Raw genomic sequence first — 21105 nt, forward strand, 5'->3', positions numbered from 1 at the left:
TCAAGGTACTTTGCTGTATGAAGAAGAGGAATAGTCTTCACTGGAAGGTTTTTTTTAACCACTTGCCATTTTGATTGTTTTTGATGTAAAAAGATCCCCAGTGATCACCTACAGATCAATCATGTGATCATTGTGGACTCTGATCCCAATGTCCAGGTCTTATAAGCTCAGCCACTACTGTGAAGTATAACATATAGGGAATTAGAAAAATAAAGCCCCACCTGCGCTTATAAAGAGAGACAGAAAGCCTAACAGAGTTAATTGCAGCTAACCTGCTCATATTACAAGATGGCGTCTAGTCATGAAGACGAAGTAAAGTGAAACCATTTCCAAATGCAAACTTTGATTTAGTAACATGACTCCGTAACTTGGATGGATTGTTGCTTTATTGTTACATAGTACTTAATCAAAGAGTCCAAATCCCATGTCTTCATCAGACTCTTCAGATTCTTCCTTTACTTCTTCTTTCTTTTCTGTTAGGATAAAAAAACAACAAAGTTTAGATGCGAAACCATTATATCCATTATAATCAAATAAAAGTCTAAAGCTGGCTCATATTAGATGGCTGTCGGCCGATCATCTGTCTGGCAGAGAAGCACTTCTCCCGATTTCCTGGACACAAATACTTGGAAAAAAGTGCATGTCTTTAATAGAGAGGGGAGTAATGCTCTACTGACACTTCTGTTCAGAGATACCATCATAGACACTGGGAAAAAAATGAAAAGGTTTGCCTACAGAGCAAACATATTTAGGGTAGTAAGTGAAACCCAATATACTTGATATGCAGTACACCTTAACGACCACCTTTTTACAGCAGCCATTAAAAGGGGCCTTATTCCACTGTGCACCATGTTTAAGGTGGTATTGAACAAGCCCTGCATGGGTCTTTCATGCTGGGTCTAGTGGGTGCTTGGCTGTTATCCGAGCAACCTCTGATCCCGGCTGCTCAATCCCTCAGATGCTGCGGTCAATAATGACTCTGGCACCCAAGTGGCTGCCTGCCTGCCTCTGTAAGGTCCTCAGTTCCCCTGGGATGCAATCATGAGGTACCAATGAATTCTTAAGGCAGCTGATAGCCCCTAGATCTTTGACTGAAAATGTCAAATGCATTTTTAGTTCATCTCATCTCTAAATAAAAAGCGCTAATAAAGTTGCATGTACGCAGAAATGGTGCCAAAGAAAACTTTTACTTGTCTTGTGAAAAATAAGCCCTCATACAACTCTGTAAAAGTTAACAATGTTACAGGTCTTGAAATGAGGACAGAATTATTTTATTGTGCAACACTGGTAAAAATACATGCATTTGTTATTGGAACAGCTTGCCCCAGGAGGTGGTGAGTTCTCCTTAAATGTAAGTGTTCAAACAAAGGCTGGACAGACATCTGTCTGGGATGATTTAGTGAATCCTGCACTGGGCAGGGGGTCAGACCCAATGACCCTGGAGGTCCCTTCCAACTCTACCATTCTAGGATTCTGTTCGTAAAGACCAGTTTACATTGGTAAGGCGGCACGTTAGTGGAAGCATAACCACTCGTGCTCGCCTGTTTACTAGTCACTTGACCACCATCGGTCAAGTGACTAGTAAACAGACGAGCACTGTGTTGAGTCAAGTGGTCGAGCAGGCAGCATAGTTGCTCGTCCATTTGCCCTTTCATCCTCCACTCTGCTGCACATTCACCTTGCAGTCTCCCTTTGTAAAAAGGCAGGAAAGTGCATAGGACAGTGCGAAGGCAAGTAGAATAGAGGTAGGAGGGATAGCTAGTCAACTAAGCTCAGTTACTTGACAGATGTAAACCAGGCCTAAAGCTGGCTTCAAACAAGCATAAGCCCAATTGTGCATGCCTTGGTCCATATTTTTTGTGCACATATCGGCGTCTTGTATTGTACTTTTTCTGCCTGCGGCACACAAACGCACTGATTGATATGTCTAAATAGTTCCAGATCTGTTTTTTCCAACGCAATTACGCAGTGTTTCACACATCTACTTGCGTAATGTGCGCCCATTTGGGCACCCCCTGTTGACTTCTATGGGGACCTTTGGTGCACAAATATGCAGAGAGATATAACATGTTCTCTTGTGTGGCCGAAAATACACACACAAAATATGTGAACAATGAAATCAATGGGTTCTATTCACTGCGTATTTTACACGTACAAATACACCCGTGTGAAGGAGAGCCAACTCAGGAAAGCAGATCTCACGAGGCCAGGTGTTTAAGGCAATGGAACCGGAAACAATTATCTTACCTGGTGCGGCAGCTCCACCAGCGGCTGGAGCAGCAGATGCAGGAGCAGCAGCCACAGCGCCACCAGATGGTACTGAACAAAGTTTAGAAAGGCCTAAGCAAAAAAAGAAAAAAAGAGACATGAATTAATTTGTACAATCTCTCCAGTCTCAAAGGATGCTTTGTGGACATGTGAATATATCTACACTTCACAGCTTAACAGATCAGAAGTTGCATTCAGCGATCAGATTCAATCAAGAGCCTAATGTACTTACAAAATTTTCCTTACGTTTCAAAGGCATGCTAAAAGCATATTAACCTCTAAAGGATCACCTGCTAAAAAGTATGGCGGACAGTCGCAGGTGGCATATGGAGCGGGATCGAGGTTTGAACCCGCTCCATACCTGTTGAGTGTCATCTGTTTCTGCTTTTCAAGTCTCTACTGTGGACTTGACCAAGCTTTGACAGTCTCTACTGCAGACTTGTAAGTTCAACACCTGCTGTTGGCAAACTTTCACTGTGCTGCTATAGGCCCCCTGCACACGGGTGGAAATTCCACCCGTGCCCGCCTGCATAGGATTGCATTACAAAACGCAATCCTATGCACACAGCCGCAATTTGACCGCCTCAAAACACACGCGGAAAACAAATCGTGGCATGTTCCATTTTTATGCGGGTCTGGCAGAGGCCCACACAGAAATGTCACTACTGACGCGCTAGCCCTGCGCATGCGCCGGATGGGCGGCAGATGGTACATCACAGAGCAGAGCAGACGCGGAAGCAGGTGAACTGCACTGTTCACTGCAGGGGCATGGGTCGGATCCCGCTGCATCCGGCCCGGCCGTCTGCAGGTAGCCTTAATGTGTACAATTATGATATACAGTAAACACCAAACCAAGTTCAGCCTTGTCCACACAGGAGGCCGCTGGAACGACCTCAGGCACAGATTCAGCACAGAATCCCAGATGCAATACCACTTGTCACTGGTTTGCGCCGGGACAGTTCAAGTCGAGCGTGTGCCAGATACAGCATTTTCATTGTGCGGCTCCTATGACAGGGCCAAACAATGGAAATAACGCCAATGTGAATGTGGCCTTGTGTTAATGTTACTACTGAGTTGAAAGCAATACCTGAATTAATCACTCCTTCAAGGTCTTTCCCACCAAGTTCAGACACCACCTAAAAAGAGAGAAACAATTGCTATAAATGGTATTCAATAGATGACAGCAGTGACTGCGCGGGTGCTCCACCCCAGTTACACAATTGGATGCGGCATGTCAGGCATCACCACTATATTTCCTTTCTATACACTGGTAGCACTACCCAGAAAAGGATGCACAGATTTGTAGCCATGTGATCTGTGATTGGATCTGACCAGCTGCTTGATGCTAGAGAAACGTCACCCCTCAAAGTATTCAAAACACCATTTAAAAAGTGTGTTCACCCTTTAGACCCCCTGTCCATGGGCGCAGCGGAATATCGCTAGAGATATACCGCCGCGGGGAGCCCTGACAGGTCTCCGAGGTGAGCCTATCTGATAGATAGGCTCACCGCGAAGTATCGCGGCAATAGCAGCATGCCGCAATTTAAATCCCGCAAGTGGAGAATTGCTATGATTCTCAGCTCGTGGACGCTATGGAAAGCTTTGCAGAGCGTGATCCGCGGGCGATCATTGCCCGTGGAAAGGCAGCCTTAGGCGTTTCGCTAGAATTAAAGCAAAAGGGAGAGGTGAAATTTAAACAGTTACATTTTTTTTTGGATATTTTAAATGATTTTTTCTGCATCAGTTAGCAGATAAACAAATCTCAATATCTATTATCCCGAGTCAGCAGTTTTTGGAAATATCCCACATGTGGCCCTAGTGTGCAGCAGGACTCAATCACAAGCCTCAGAATTGAAGGATCCCCTTGTGGATTGAGCAGAAATCTGTAGCTAAGGCTGAATGCACGTGTGCGGAAATTCCACGGTGAGACTTCACACAGAATTCCCACTGCTGCACACTGCCATAGGATTGCATTAGTTTATGCAATCCTATGCAGACAGCCGCAATTTGACCGCGTGAAAACTCGCGCAGTTACAAAATCGCAGCATGTCCTATTTCAGTGTGAGCCTCGCAGAAGCCCACACTGCTGCGCCATTGTGCCAGCCGGCACATCCAGCAGAGCAATGACGCCGAACAGCTAAGCCGCGGGTCACTGAAGGGGCACGGGTAGCATCCTGCTGCGAGAATTTTCGCAGTCGGAATCCGGCTCGGTCATCTGCATTCACCCAAAGGCGCATATTTCTGCCGCAGAGTCACACAAGCATTTAGCCCAGTCAATGGGCACAATCTCTGACACAATTAAAGATTTGTGTAGAGTCACGCAGTTCCACACAAACTTTTTGATTTTGCACACTGACAGTTAAACACGAGTGCGAGTCCAAGGCAAAATACACAGCAAAAATATCTAGCTTAGCCGCAGGTTTCTGCTGTGGCTTCAGATGCAGAATCCATGCCAGTTTCTGCCGTGTGAACATACCCTTAGGCTGGGTTCACACGGGGCGGATTTGCCGCGGAAATTTTGTGCGGAATTTCGCTGCGGCAAATCCGCATGCGCCCGCTAATCCCGAGATTAGCCAGACATGTGGACGAGATTTCTCAGAAATCTCGTCCACACGGGACGGTAAATCCGCTGGGGCTAAGCCAGCAGAAGCTGCTGCAGTGGCGCGGATTTGCCGGCCGCAGCATGTTCGGTTTTTTTTCTGCTAAGGCTGCGCTCTCCTCTATGGGAGCGCCGGCCGCAGCGGAAAAGCGAGCGGCTGGGCCGCTTCAAAGCCGCTGCGGATTTTGCAGCGGCGGTTCTCCAGGCGGAAGTCTCGCGGGTTTTTGCTGCGGCCACACCGCGAGATTTCCGCCGAGAATCCGCCCTGTGAGAACCCAGCCTTACTACGGAAACTTTCAGAAACGTTTTTTTTCCTTACATTTACAATTCAACTTTACTGCTACAGATGTAACTTGTCCCTGCCGTCACATGCTCAGAGACCACACTGATGAATCTGTGACTTCAGCTCTCTTGGAACAGCTGGGGCACAGAGCTGCATGCAGGGAGGCCGCAGATGGGCTGCCCGACTCCTGATAGAGGGAAGGGCACAGCATCGTCTTCTCACTGTGATGGCAGTCATAGCCATCACATAACTGGAGATCATGCTAATTGGTCTCCAGGCAAAGCTCTAGGACCTGAGCCATCATTACTCTCAGATCACGGAGCTCCAACACAACGAAGGATCTCTAGGGGGTTCTCTGCAGGGACAGTCTAAGACGTCACTGAGGACTGCCTGCACATGTATAATCTATGGGCAGTCCTTAAGTGGTTAACTATACTCAAATCACACCAGGATTTGAGTTAATAGAATTTCTTCCTCAAACCCCACTTTGAACCACAGGCAAAGTTAGGCAGTGATTAGTCTTCAAAGCAGAAAACAACTTCATGACTTTACCACATCCCGCAGCATTATAATCTCACCATTATAGAGACGAGCCCTGCCATGGCGCTATAATATACAAGCAGGCTTATACTGGACACCATCACCATGCGGGGACGTTGATCAGAACCACTGACCTTGCTGACACGTTCATCATCAGCATCAACTCCAACGCTGGACAGGATCTTCTTAATGTCTTTTGCTGATGGACTGCTGTTACCACCAAGGGTGGCAAGCAGGTAAGCGGCCACGTAACGCATTCTGCAAGCCCAATGAAAGACATGGTAAATAACACGCAAAATACAGTGACAGACGAACATAAGGAGCGTTCATAGCACACGCTGATGTATGCGAAATGTATCCATAGACCCCCGATCACCAGGATGGCTGCTACACTAAAAAAGGCCTAGAACAAACACACTGAAGCAGACGGCAACCAAAATGACCTTAATGCTTGGGTCTAGAGCGATGGAGAAAACTAGGGCACTTGGGCATTGGTTAGAGCATGTAGGAGGCCAGGAGTTGGTGTATGCATGAAACCGCATGAAGCAGGACGATGGTACATCAGCACAGGATTGGCTGAGGCTATACCATTTGTACCTGCTGGGGTGACAGTTTAATCATGACAACCTTCTATATTCACCCCAATGAGCAACAGCCCATAAGTATACAGTCAGGAGGATGAGCTGTGATCTCCTCTATTACAAGGCCAGGCGAACATGAGCGAGTGGTAAAATTCTGCGGTTTACTGTGCTGTGAGACTGCGTATCGCAGCAATTTGACGGCACATGAAAGTATCTCACGCACAGCATCATGCGTCGCCTTCCTGGTTTCATTTTATCTTTCCTGTTCTTTTAGGGCACTTGTGTATGTACAGCGCTTATTACGCACACATAGAATAGGCCTCTATCCTGCGTAATACGCGGTAACATAGGCCAGGCTGCATTCATTATTATACGCAATAAAAACCGTTAAGTGTGAGAGGAACTGTGAAAATCAATGTATTCGCATGGCCGCGAGCGATCACACAGAGCGAGAATCCAACTAGAAGTCTAAATGTATAACCCCAAGTTGATCTGAGACCACATGACCATCGGAGGACAAGGGGCCAGGCGTGTTCACACCCTCATATTCCGCACACGTAATAGGCGGTGAATAGATCCCACTGATTTCAGAGCATCAGGTCACATGTGCATTTTTCACGTGATGTTCAATCGCTTAGGAAAAACAAAACAAAAGAAAAACGGAATATACTATTTTGGCGCATCTTAGGCACAACTGAAGCGAACGGTCAGGTGTAAGGCTGGGTTCACACTGGGCGTATTCCCGCCGAAAATCCCGCGGTTTGGTCGCAGCAAAAACCGCGAGATTTCCGCTGGGAGAACCGCCGCGGAGAAACCTGTGGCGGCTTTGAAGTGGCCCGGCCGCTCGCTCTTCCGCTGCGGCCGACGCTCCATAGAGGAGAGTGCGGCCGCAGCGGAAAGAAAAAATAGACATGCTGCATATTCTAAAGCCGCGGCTGCGGTCGCCGCAGCCGCGGTTCCTGCCTGACTTACCGCAGCGGATTGGCCGTCCCGTGTGGACGAGATTTCTGAGAAATCTCGTCCACATGGCTGGCTAATCTGGAGATTAGCGGCCGCAGGCGGATTTGCCGCGGAGAAATTCCACGCGGAATTTCCGCGGCAAATCCACCCTGTGTGAACCCAGCCTTAGTGTGCAGTAAACCTGCATATTTGCACAGCAAATACACGGGTTCTTCCGCGCCATTTTTTGCATGTACAATAACGCAGGCCGAAGTAATTTTCAGCTGCATAACTACATTTCATATTCACACAACCGAAATACGCCTTCACCCGCGTGACTGCACCCTTTCACACTAGTAACCACGGTAACGCGAGCCACTTATATATACTGGGGGCATAATACATAATGGGTGAACAAATATCACTGGAGAGCCCTTTAATGTCACACTAATTGTTCCCGTGCGGTGAGACAGACGTTCTGCACCACGTGGGAGCAAATGACCGCCGCCCGGCTCCACCAGCACAGCTCCCCAACACCCCCAGACGTGCGGCCGCCACCGTGGGGCGCCGGGACCGCACACAACACTCACTTTAAGTCCGTACAAGACACGAAACGGTGTGCACGCTCCTGTTCTTCCGACTCCGAGAGGGAAAGAGAGAGCCACGGGGTTTCCACGGCAGAGATCCAGGGGCCGCCGAGTTCAAAGGTCATAGACACATGACGTTTAAAATTTTAATTAAATGTAGTCCGTTTGTGTTTTTATTACATTTCACAATCAATAAAAGGAATTTCGCTTAAATATTTTGATTTAATCGAGAAAAATAAGAACGTGACTGGCAGTGCGCATGCGCAGTTTAGTAGCCGCATCATGCTTATGCCGGCTGACGGGGCGTGAACACCGCGTTTACGCATGCGCAAGATTACTGCCGGCAACCCGGAAGATTACACTACGCACGCGCGGTTACCTAGAGGTTGTGTGGAACATAGAGCATGCGCCGTAGGTCACGTGCTCCGCGTTTAGCGTTTTATTTTTCAAGTTTCGAGCGCAATATTTATTTCAGTGGTAAATCAAATAAAAGTGTAAAAAGGCGGCCGTGAGCTGCCGGGTGAGCTGAGGGAGGGCAGAAGAGCTAGATAGCACTTCTCTACAAGACAAAATTCACAATTAAGCCTCCTTCACATGCATGTATTTGTGCGCTATGCACTGAGAATAGAACCCATGGATTGCCATAGGTTTGTTAATATGCTCGTATCCTGCACATTTCAGTCATGCAAAAAAACAAACAAACAAAAAAAAAAACGCTCTATTTTCCTACACATCTGCGCACCCCAAGTCCCTTTAGGAGTCAATGGGGATGCAAAAATACTAGAGATGAGCGAGTATACTCGCTAAGGCACTACTCGCTCAAGTATTGTGCTTTAGACGAGTATCTCCCTGCTCGTCCCTGAAGATTTGGGGGGCGGTGCGGGGCGGGGAGCTGCGGGGGAGAGCGGGGAGGAACAGAGGGGAGATCTCTCTCTCTCCCCCGCCGCTCTCCGCCGGCCCCCAAATCTTTAGGGACGAGCGGGGAGATCCTCGGCTAAAGCACATTACTCGAGCGAGTAGTGCCTTAGCCAGTATACTCGCTCATCTCTAAAAAATACGTACACAATACGCTAGGAGATGCGTGAAACTGCTTGATTGTGCAGGAAAAAGAACACATTGAACTTATTAGCCATTCCAATCAGTGCATATTTTTTGCCCCGCACAAATGAGCATGTGTTACGGGCACAAAAAGTGCAGTAAATATGCTGATGGGGCACAAAAAAGTATTGTTTATTCTGCAAACACAGCGCTCAGGCAGACGCAAATACGCCTGCGCTCGTGTGAAGGGGCCTAAGGCTGGCTCCATATGGGTGAGAAAATCGTGCTATTTTCACCTGATGTGATAGTAAAAAAGTAGATTAGGAAGCCAATGATTTTCAATGGTTTTATTCCCATCTGCGATGTTTTCAACAAACACAATCGTGGCTCGCTCTAGCTTTCTGCGATATTTTTCCTCCCATGTATTCCTATGGGGGCGCCTTTTTATTGCATCACAATGCCATGCGATGCGATATAAACATTAGGAAGCCCTGTTGACTTGCGTTAAAAGATACACGATTTTAACGGATGCGATGCAAGATTATATTCTAAAAAAGCATTAAAGGGCTCAAAAATCCTAGGAACAAAGATGCCATTTTGCTGGGATTTTATTGCGGCAAAAATCGCGATCACCCGTGTGAAACTAGCCTAAGGGGTGTTCACACGGCGATTTTTTTAATGTTCAAGTTCCATCTGATAGCAATATGTACGGAACTCGCGTGTGAGCATGACACGATAGTGTGTTTTTTCACGAGTAATGCTGCAAGATTGGGGGGGGGGGGGGGGAAATCGCTACACATGCTATTCTGGAGCGATTCATTGCATGGAACGCCCGTTACGTGCTGTGAGGTCTTCACATCGCACTCGCATGTCATGAGATCCGCATACGAGGTCGCTGCAGTTTTTACCATTGAATACTATTGGAAGCACTCGCTATTTTTTTCAAATGTGTTAAAAGCACGAATATGTAGCAGAGATACGTTCAAGAGACATCGCGCTCACATCCACAATCGTAAATTTAAAAGTGCGATATCGGTCTGAGGTTTGTGCACTTATATCGCGCTTGTCTGTGTGAAAGCAGCCTAACAGACATGCTCAGGCGATGTTCACACAGCGTTTTATTGGCGCGGTTTGGCGCCTCAATCTGAGCGTGTCAGTATAGCATATTCCGTGTGCGCCATACCTTGTACTAATCTCCAATAGACCGGCATGTAACCGCTCAGATTAATTGCGCAAAATATGCGCACAACAAAAATAGCATGTTTTATCATAGCGTGTATTACGCACGCATACACACCAAGATAGTACATGGCGATGGGCGGCCCGCAGGCAGTACGCAATGCTGTGTGCCTGCGCATATCTCACAGCCAGCAAGCCGGCCCCAGTCAGAATTTTTTTTTTAGATTTTTATATGTTTAACCCCTTTCCGCTCCAGGGCGTACATTTACGTCTTGGAGCGCCAGGGTATGTATGCAGAGCTCGCAGGGCGACCTCTCTGCATACAGCACGGGTGTCAGCTGCATTTAAAGGCCCTGAATGCTGTTCGGGGGTCCCGTACGGCCCCCCTGCTGTGAGATCGGGGGAGCCATGCAGGTGTCATGGCTGCCAGGGGCCTTCTGAAAGGCCCCAGGGTTGCCTTGAGAGACTGCCTATCAAGCCATCCCTGTGGGGTGGCTCGATAGTGCATTCTGACAGGCAGCCTATGATGTAATAGCATTACGTCATACTGCAGGAGTGATCGAAGCATCGCATGTTGTAAACCCCCAGAGGGACTTTAAAGTTTAAAAAAAAATAAATAAATAAAAAAAAAAAAAAATCAATGAAGTTTTTTTTAGTTGTGAAAAAAAAAAAAGTTTAAATCACCCCCCCCCTCCTTTTGCCATGTCTATAATTAAAAAGTCTAAAGTATAAAATAAAAATACATATTTGGCATCGCCGCATCCGTAAAAGTCAGATCTATCAAAGTAGTGCATTATTTTCCCCGCACGGTGAACATCGGCCGAAAAAAAAATAAAGAATGCCGGAAATGCACTTTTTCAGTAACCCTGCCTCCCAGAAAAAACGCAATAAAAAGCGATCAAAAAGTCGTATGTATTCTGAATTTGTACTAACGGGAACTACAGGACATCCTGCAAAAAATTAGCCCTTGCTCAACTACTTCAATGGAAAAGTAAAAAAGCTATTGCGCACAAGATGACTGCAGAAAATAATTGAAAAAAATTAAATGTCTTTGGGGAAAAAAAAACAAAAAACAAAAAAAACACATACAAGTTTGGTATCGTAGCAATCGTGCTGACCCATAGAATAAAGTTATTATGTCGTTTTTGTTGCAGTTTGCCGTAGAAACAAGATGCACCAAAAGATGGTGGAATGTCGTTTTTTTTTCATTTTACTCCACTTAGAATTTTTTTAAAGTTTTTCAGTACATTATATGGAACATTAAATAGCGCCAGTGAAAAACAAGCCTTCATACAACGACGTTGATGGATAAATAAAGGAGTTATGATTTTTTTTAAGGGGGTGAGGAGGTGGGGGGAAACAAAAATGGAAAAAAAGGGCCGCGTCATGAAGGGGTTAAAGAGGTTTTCTGAGACTTTAGAAGTGATTAAAGAAGCTTAAACTAAGGCTGTTCTCACGCAGTCAAGAAAGATCACAGATTTTCGTGTTGGAAGGCGCACAAATATGAACTCCATTCTTTTGGATGGAGTTGTATATATGAGTGATTTTTCTTCTCCATCACGGTGAGGGAAAATTAAAAAAAAAAAGATCACCTCCTATCTCTGGGCATCTCCCCGGAAAGTCTCACCCATTGTTTTCGATGTGCACTCGAGTATGATGCGAGGTTTCCCATTGAAAACAATGGGAAACAATTGCAATCCTCCGACGCGGCCGTCACCCGTTCCGGAAGATCACTACTTCTCTTAAGTAAAGCGACATGCTTTTTGATAGACGCCTCACATCCGCAGTGAAGAAAAACTAAATACACATTCCAATATGGCGCTCACTCCTGTGAGGTTAGCCTCAGTCAGTAACTTGGTTTAGCTATTTAAAGAAGTTTTTAGACAGATAGAATTATGTCGCATTCTGCACCCAGATTCAGGGCCCAAATCTGCACGTCTTTACCTGGATTTTAATGCAGAATTGGAAGGACTTAAAGGGGTTGTCCCGCGGTGAAATCGAAATTTTTTTTTTCACTTACCCCCGCATTCTGCCCTGTTAAAAAGAAAGCATTGGTTAGTTTTTAAAAATAGCATTGCACTTACCTGCATCAGCGTTCTGCAGCTTCTTCTATTCTTCTTTTAAAGATGGCGCCGCTGGTCTTCTCCCACGGTGCACCGCGGGTCTCCTCCCATGGTGCACCGTGGATTTTCTTCTCCTTCCTTGCGTTCCACTGCCGATACAGCCACCTCATTGGCTGAACGGCACCACGTGACGGAGGCGGAGCTACGATGACGACGCGAGACCAGCTCTCCAGCGCGAGTGGCCCCATTCACCAGGCAGAAGCACGGACTGCGCAAGCGCGTCTAAAAACGCCAGAAGACACCGAAATTAGACAGAGCCATGGAGACGGGGACGCCAGCAACGGAGCAGGTAAGTGAATAACTTCTGTATGGCTCATATTTAATGCACAATGTATATTACAAAGTGCATTAATATGGCCATACAGAAGTGTATAACCCCACTTGCTGCCGCAAGACAATCCCTTTAAATCAGCCTGCAATACTGTATCACATCTTGTATCCAATCTAGAGGGGATTCAACAGGGTACTAGAGCCTTCATGCCTGCCTGTATCACATCTTGTATCCAAGCTAAAGGCGGTAAAACAGGGTACTAAACCCTCCATGCCCACCTGTGTCACATCTTGTATCCAAGCTAGAGGTGGTACAACTGGGTACTAGAGCCTCCGTATCACATCTTGTATCCAAGCTAGAGGCGGTACAACAGGGTACTAGAGCCTCCATATCACATCTTGTATCCAAGCTAGAGGCGGTACAACAGGGGACTAGAGCCTCCATGCCTCCGTATCACATCTTGTATCCAAGCTAGAGGCGGTACAACAGGGGACTAGAGCCTCCATATCACATCTTGTATCCAAGCTAGAGGCAGTACAACAGGGTACTAGAGCCTCCATGCCTCCCGTATCACATCTCATATCCAAGCTAGAGGTGGTCCAACAGGGTACTAGAGCCTCTATGCTCTCCTGTATCACATCTTGTATCCAAGCTAGAGGCGATAAAACAGGATACAAGGGTCTTCAAGCCCGCCCGTATCACTTCGTATATGCTTCTAGAGCTGTTTCTATAGAGAGCACCCATTATAGCTCTGCCTATAAAAATGCATTGTTTTTTTTTAAAGGGAACATGTTATGTGATTTTTTTTTAGTTTAACCACTTAGTGACTGGGCGATTTTGTGCCTGCACCAAGCATTACAGGAGCCATTACTTGTTGACATAACCTCATGAGGGCTGTTTTTTTGGGATGAGTTGTGTATTTTAATGGCACCTTCTCCGGGGTACATAGAATGTGTTGTAGAGCTTACTACCTTTCTTTGAGAGGAGATGGAAATCCAGAAATGCTCCAGAAATTCCATCATCGATTTTGCTTTTTGTTCTTACAGCATTCACCAATTTCTAAAAATACCATAACTTTCTCACCTGCATCACAGCGATTAGGCTGGGTTCTCACAGGGCAGAATCCCGCCGCAAATCTTGCGGTTTTATCGCAGAGAAAAACTGAGATTTCCGCCGGGAAAGCGCTGCTTCAAAACCCGTGGCACTTAGCGAGTTTTGGAGTGGCTTGGCTGCATGCTTTTCCATTAAGGCTGGCGCTCCCATAGAAAGCAGCACAGCCGCAACGAAAAAAAACCCATGAAAACAATATATAGACATGCTGCGGCTGGGGAATTCACAGCGCCGGCTTCTGCCGCTATGGATTGGCAGTCCCGTGTGGAGGAGATTTTTAACAAATCTCCGCATGGCTGACCAATCCCGGGATTAGTGGCCACAGGCGAATTTGCCGCAGCAAAATTCACAACGGAATTTCCGCAGCAAATCTGCCGTGTGTGAACCCAGCCTTACTGCGGTATCAAGCTTATGTAGTTTTTTTTTTTTTTTGTACTACTTTTCCATAATAGAAACACTTTTAAAGAAAAGCAATTGAATCTGCATTTTATTAATGGTACCCATAACATTTTTATTTCTCCAAAGACGGAGCTCTGGGAGGTCTTGCTTTATGAGGGAAAAGTTGTTTTTATTGGTACCATTTTGAGGTACATGTGACCTTTGGATTGCTTTTTAATGTGTTATTTTGGGAGCACAAAAGGAATATAGTGATTCTGGTGCTTGTTTTTAAAGTTATTTTTATGGTGTTCACCCCTTGATGTATTCACTGAGGGCTGTCAGGAGTATTTTGACCCAACAGTTTTTTTCCCAGGAATTATGCAATTTAGAGGAGAAAAAATAAAATGTCATATTCCTGCAAATATGTCATTTTCAACACTTGCACCCAAAATGGATCCCCCTGTATGTCCTGTGTTCAGAAACATACCCATTGTGGCCCTAATCTTGTGTTCATATTAACAACGGGGCGCAAACCGAAAGCAACAGCCGGTGGCATTCAGAACAGACATTTTGCTTGAAGGTGATTTAGGCCCCATTGCCCACTTGTAGAGCCCTTGAGCGGCCAAAACGACAGAGAAACCCCCCAAATGATCCCATTTTGAAAACTGGACCCCTTAACAAATTCATCTAGGGGTGTACTGTGTATTTCGACCCCAAGTTTTTGAATGAATGTAAGCAAAGCAGAAGGAAAAAAAAAAAAAAAAAGATTTTTTGGCAATTGTGTCATTTTTAAAACTGTTTTTTTTTTGTACAGCACACAAGAAAATGAAGACTTTCACCCCAAAATGGACACAAGGCTAGGCATGTAATGAAGGGAACACCCATTGGCTTTCAGAGCACACGTAAATAGATTCCAGGCCCTATTGCTCACTTGTAGAACCATCAAGGTGTCAAAACGATAGAACACCCCTCACAAGTGACCCCATTTTGAAATCTAGAAGGCTTATCCCATTTATCCAAGTTTGTACTGAACATGCTGACCCCACAGTTTTTTGCAAATATTATTACATAGCATGTGCAAAGTATAGTCATATAGATGAGCTGGGATCTCCTCTATTATAACTGTGACAGCAGCTGTGTGATCATCAATAACGGTGATAGGAGAGTCTATGTTCCCCACTAGACAGTGTATGTGGTAGGATTCATGTTACAGCATCACATAGGCTGAGAAACTGAACCCATAACCACCCAAGTAAAACTCAGCTAGTCAGAACTGAGATCACATGACCATCTGAGAAGAAAGTATAGAAGGTTCAGAAAGAAAGGAATTAACCAAGGTGATACTAGCCGACACATACTGGGGGAATAGCTTCATAAACAATGGGGGGAAAGTCACTGGCATGATCTATTAACAAGAAACATTTTTTCTAGCATAGTGTTCATGGGGCTGTGTAAAACCCTCTAGTGTTGGTTGGCTGTATAAAGGTACTAATAGTAGGGAATTGTAAGCTTGCACACTTTGTATAAAAGCTCAGCTCTGACAGTGATTTTAATATTTTTCAGCATTCCCTATGCTCCCAATTCACATCGGGCAATTGTTGCTACTTGTTGTTTTGTTAGCTTTTCAATGCCAATCATTTTGCATAAACCTCTGAAAATGACACTTTAGTACATGCAGTGTATATTTGCATGTAAGCTAGGGCTTCAAGGTAATTTCAAACATGACATTGCACAGCCAAAAGTCTCAGAGTTGCCCGCCTGCATTGCATGTGATGGAAGTGAATATGGTCACATTGCGGCTGGCATGTTGCTGCAACTCCGACCACACAAAACCTATTGGATTCCTTACAACTGTCGTGTTGTGGTCGCAGCAACTTGTGAACCACAGTGCAACTACATTCAGTTAAATTACGTGTGATGCAGAAAGAGCAACACTGAGCTTTGGCACTGTGCAGCCCTGGTCTTAAATCATACCAAACTGTTCAACAAGTTTCTAAAATACCCTCGGTTCTACTTAACCTCATTTTCTGCTGTTTGAAACCTGTACCAGGTCTGTAAGTTCTGATTTTAAGTTGGGTTTGCCCATTTTTCTGCTCTTCACTGTCAGTGAAGGGGTGTGTAGCAAGCCAAGCATTCTGCCAGTAGTTCATTGTCCTGCACTTTGTCCTTACTTCCCATGCTGCATTGCACTGTTTCTGGTCCAATCAGCAGGGAGACGATATCTGAATGTCCACCACACTGCTTTCTTAGGACGACTCAGGCATTTAGAGATATTCTGGCTAACTCGTTAGTAAACCCATTAAAATGTGTATACACACACCCCTCCCCCACATGTTGTAACACCAGATGAAACAGACTATGGGGATCCTTATCACAGTGGCTGCAGATTTGCAGCTTGTTAGTGCAGCAGAGCTGCCTGTGAAAGTAGCTCCTCCCCCTGTTGGCATATCAACTTCCCTGTGTCCTCTATATCTAAGGACAGAGTGGATTGCAGAGAAGCTGAAAAAAGAGACTCCTAGTTGCAAACACTTTAAGGGCTATTTCAGACGACCATATATCGGTTTGGTTTTCACGCCAAGCCGATATACGGTTTCCTTGTCTGCAGGGGGAGGAGGCTGGAAGAGCCAGAAGCAGGAACTGAGCTCCCGCCCCCTCTCCACTATTTGTAATAGGAGGGGGCAAGACAGGGCGGGGCTAAGTACCAGCGCTTAGCTTCGCCCCTCCCATTGCAAATAGTGTCATGGGGCAGGAGCTCAATTCCTGCTCCTGGCTCTTCCATCCTCCCCCCCCCACCTGCAGACAAGGACACCGTATATCGGCTCAGCGTGAAAACCGAGCTGATATACGGTCGTCTAAATAAGCCCTAAACATGATTTACAGTGGTTAAGCAATTCAATCTTTATACAAGTATATTACAAAAATGATGAGACTAGTAGAAGAGCAGAAGTGCTTTAAAGTTAGTGTCCCTTTAACCTAATCAAATAGTAGTTAAACTGAACTGCCAGTGTTTTAGATAGGAAAAGATGGAATCAAGTGTAAACCTATGAAATCAGGCAAGCCTTTTGTAAAACGAAATTACAATGTATCTGATTTAGTTGTGTAGATCAGCCCTAACACATAGTTTGTAATTTGACTGCAAAACCTTGCACTTCTAGTGTTCACCAGTAGAGGGCAGCAGAAGTGTAAACTTTATAGCAGCCTGAAGACATGTAAAAATGGTAACAGCTTACAATAAACAGTTTTATTCGCCATAAAATATATTAAAGGATATAAAGACCTATTTTATAATGGCAATCATTTAAACAAAAAGACCAACAAGTATACAGAATGTGCAGCTTATAGAGGAATGAACACATTCTGTTAGTAGAAAAAGGATGCGTAGTAAGTTTCCTGTAGGGGTAGAATAAGACTACCCTTACCTGCCAATGGACGGATGTTCACTGCGGATCTGCAGCAAATAGCACCTATAGCATGCTATGGTTTAAAAAAGAAAAAAAAGATTCTTCCTGCACACTTGCAGAAGTTAATTGCGGTTTACGCAAGCGGAGGAAAAAAAAATATTGCAGCATGCTCCATTTTTGTGCAGATTTGGCACGGATGTTTTTTTTATGGAAGTCAATGGAAGCCATCTAATCCGCAGCCCTTCCGCAATCACATTGCTTTTCCGGGAAAAGCAGGAGTTTTAAAAGAAAAAAATCTGTACTGCGCATGTCCGACGGCAAGCCATGCGGAACACCCGCAGTACTGATGAAAAATGAAACAGGTACGCACGGGCGCCTCTGCTCCCAGGGCCGGATTCCGCATGCGGAATTAAGCTCTGCTATGTGCAGGTGGCCTAAGGGCTTATTCAGATGAGTGTATATTGGTCCGGTTTTCACAACCAGCCAATATACACTGCCTCTCTCTGGAAGGGGAGGAGGCAGGGCAGGAGTTAGTGCACTGAGCTCCCACCCCCTCTCCGCCCCTCACCACTGTTTGCAATAGGAGGGGATGGTGGAACCTAGCTCCACCCTATCCCGCCTTTCCCATTGCAAACAGTGGCGAGGGGGCGGGAGTTCAGTGCACTAGCTACCATCCCACCTCCACCCCTTGCAGAGAGGGGCAGCGTATATCGGTCGTGCGCGAAAGCCCAAGCGATATACGCAAGTCTGAATGAGCCCTAAGAGATATAATGATGAGCTGACACAGCGACCTTGTTACCACCATCTCACCCATACAACTGAATTCAATGGCCAGCTCCTAATGAGCCCATGTACTGCTATTAGTTTCCAAAGCTTTCCCATGCTGTATGCAAAGAGTCTGCCAGTGCCTAAACTTTTTATATATCGGTAAGGTCTGCGTTGGGGGTGGTGATTGGCAAGGACAGTCCCTCATATAGTCCATCCAGCTTTATTTTATTCCAGCAACAGAAGATCAGTGTAAAAAAATAGCCACATGCAGCCCATGAGCTTAGCTCGGAAAAAAACCAGAACTAAACCGTTCTTTGCTCACCAGATAATCAGGCATTCACATTGAACTTGCATTCACTCCCAGACTCTGACTGGCTGGAATTGCAGTCTTTTATGTTCCAGCAACGAGCTCAGTGGAAACAGCTGAACTAATTGGTACCCAAGAAGAAGTCCTGTACTGGATTGGGAGAGGGAGTGACGGGTCCCACCATTAACCCACCCATCACTCCGATATAATCCAGCCCGTAAAACACTCTACGATTACTAAACCCAGGCTATGCATGTGGGTGAGATGTACACTCTCCAGTAACTTTCCTGTCACATGACTACTAATATATATATATATATATATATATATATATATATATATATATATATATATATATATTTATATTTATATTTATATACATACACACACACACAGTTAGGCTGCATTCCCACGAACGTATATCGGCTCGGTTTTCACGCCGAGCCGATATACGTCTTCCTCATCTGCAGGGGGGGGGGGGAGGATGGAAGAGCCAGGAGCAGAACCTGAGCTCCCACCCCCTCTCTGCCTCCTGAGGAGAGGCGGGATGGGGGGGGTCTAATTCGACCCACTTAGCCCCGCCCCCGTCCCAACTCCTTTCATTGCAAATAGTGCAGAGGGGCGGAGAGGGGCGGAGAGGGGCGGAGAGGGGGCGGAGAGGGGGCGGGAGCTCAGTTCCTGCTCCTGGCTCTTCCATCCCCCCCCTGCAGATGAGGAGGACGTATATCGGCTCGGCGTGAAAACAGAGCCGATATACGTTTGTGTGAATCCAGCCTTACACACATATACATACACTGTGTGAAAGAAAATCGCACCCCTAGAAGAAGTTGTCTTTTTGTTACTAAACTCGTCCTGCAGTTCCATCTCAGGCAGATATGTAAATGATGAGTTGTGGTGATTGGATGAACGGTCTTGTCGCCTGAGGCCCTAAAAGTGGTTCCTCCCTTGTATTCTTATATCCCAGAATGTGATGATAATCTAGAGCCCAAAGCTCCAATCTACAAAGAAAGACAAACATCAGAAAATGTTTTCCCAGACGTGGAGCTTTACCTACTCACATACAGACAGTAACATACATGGCAGCACATCTAAAAAACACATAGACACACTTCTATGCGGGTGTCACACAGGCGTACGTGCACGCAAATGTGTGTTTTAATGTACTTTTTCTCACGCAGAGAAACCCGCAGCCGTCCTCCTATTCCTTGAAATGGGCAATTAAGTAAATTAGTTCAATCTGGGCTATTTTTATGCGCAGAATAGAGCATGCTGCATATTCATTTGTTCAAACAAAAAGCACACTCGGAATCCACTTATGTGAACAGACCCAGTGAAATCAATGGGTTCTATTCACTGAGCATTGAGCGCGCAAAACGATGCGCAAATACGTGGCTTCACATGGGCGTATTTGCATGCACAAAATTTGTGTTCGCAATGGGTTTGTTCACGTTGCCATAATTTGCGCACTTAATTCGGTCGCACAAAAAAAAATACAGCATGCTTTATTTTTCTGCATTATTGTGCACCGATGGTCTCCATGGAAGTCAATGGGGGCTGAGCAAATGCACGCGAAATACCCAAGGAGATGCGTGAAAAACGGCATAGTTCTGCTGATAAAAGAACACATCTGGAATTCATTAGCCATTTCAATTGGTCCGTCTTTGTTTGCCACGTGCAAATGCACATGCCTTGTGGGTAGAAAAAAGGGAAATACACCGATGCGTGCACAAAAAAGCTTCATTCATTCTGCAAATGTAGCCCTAGGGCTTATTCACATGAGCGTATATTGATCGGCGTTTTCACAGCCGAACGATATACACTACCATCTGATGCGTTGGATTCCAATGCATCAGATCACACAGGCGTATTCCTGCAGCATAAAAGCACCCGGCCGGGCAGGAAACCATCTTCCTGGCTGGATTACGTCCGCTGCCATAGACTCCTATGGGAGCCAATGACAGTGGCCGGAGAAGGGAGGTGGTAGGGAGTTTAGAGCTTGACTGCTAAATTCCCTCCCTTTTCTCTTCTCCTCTCCGCCCCTTGCAGCTGTTTGCAATTGAAGGTGGCGGGGTGGGGCAGAGCTAAGCTCTGTCCGCTCCAATTGCTGGCTTAGCTAGCTCTGTCCCCGTCCCGCCCCTTCCCATTGCAAACATCCGGAGGGGAGTAGAGAATAGGGTTGGGACATCGACACAAAAATATCGATAATATCGACTATCGCTGAACAAACTGTCGATTATTGTAAAATATCGGTGGAGAGCTATCGATATTTCGATATATCGACTTTTTAAAATGCTGTATAAAAATAAAACAAGTCTAGGGTTAATAAAGCAACAATCAACAAAAAAATTATAGTTTTGTTTTAAAACTTTAAACTGTTGAATTTATTAACTTCTAACTATTAATAACATCATGAAAATATAAGTTACAAATGAAAATAAAAAATTACAGATGAAACCTATAATTAAAATGAGGTATATGAGAAGTTTTATATCATTGGCCCCAATAATCGTTATCTAATTAGCCAACAAACACACTGAAACAAGGTCCTGCCAGCCACAAGGAAGCCAGAAGATGGCCGCTGGACCTGACGGGATGTGAGCATGATCTTTGTGTGTTTGTGGGGCTGCGTGCCCTGCATTTTTTCAAGTTGCCGCTGAGGGACCAACGGTCTCCATGGCAACTTGTAAACAATGCAGGGCCTGGTAACGCGAACGCAGTCCCCCGAATTGTAAT

The 21105-nt window shown here is 45.5% G+C and overlaps 1 protein-coding gene across 1 annotated transcript; it reads right to left on the reverse strand.

The window, feature by feature from the left end:
* Window positions 1-368: 368 nt before the first annotated feature.
* On the reverse strand, window positions 369-7937 carry LOC136625692 (large ribosomal subunit protein P2-like). Its single transcript, XM_066600108.1, has 5 exons — window positions 7801-7937; window positions 5825-5948; window positions 3356-3404; window positions 2248-2340; window positions 369-473 (listed from the first exon to the last, which is right to left on the reverse strand). Exons 1-5 carry the CDS (start codon window positions 7920-7922, stop codon window positions 403-405), a joined length of 459 nt encoding a protein of 152 aa, XP_066456205.1. The 5' UTR covers window positions 7923-7937; the 3' UTR covers window positions 369-402.
* Window positions 7938-21105: the final 13168 nt, after the last annotated feature.

The sequence above is a fragment of the Eleutherodactylus coqui genome, chromosome 4, assembly GCF_035609145.1.
Source record: "Eleutherodactylus coqui strain aEleCoq1 chromosome 4, aEleCoq1.hap1, whole genome shotgun sequence".
NCBI lineage: Eukaryota > Metazoa > Chordata > Amphibia > Anura > Eleutherodactylidae > Eleutherodactylus > Eleutherodactylus coqui.

Bases quoted from the DNA above. Each gene is read 5' to 3' on its own strand.
- LOC136625692 (XM_066600108.1), bottom strand. From the start codon at position 7,922: ATGACCTTTGAACTCGGCGGCCCCTGGATCTCTGCCGTGGAAACCCCG. The intron at 5,949-7,800 runs GTGAGTGTTGTG...TTGGGCTTGCAG, and splicing joins GTGTCTTGTACGGACTTAAA to AATGCGTTACGTGGCCGCTT. The intron at 2,341-3,355 runs GTATTGCTTTCA...TTTTTTGCTTAG, and splicing joins TGAAGGAGTGATTAATTCAG to GCCTTTCTAAACTTTGTTCA.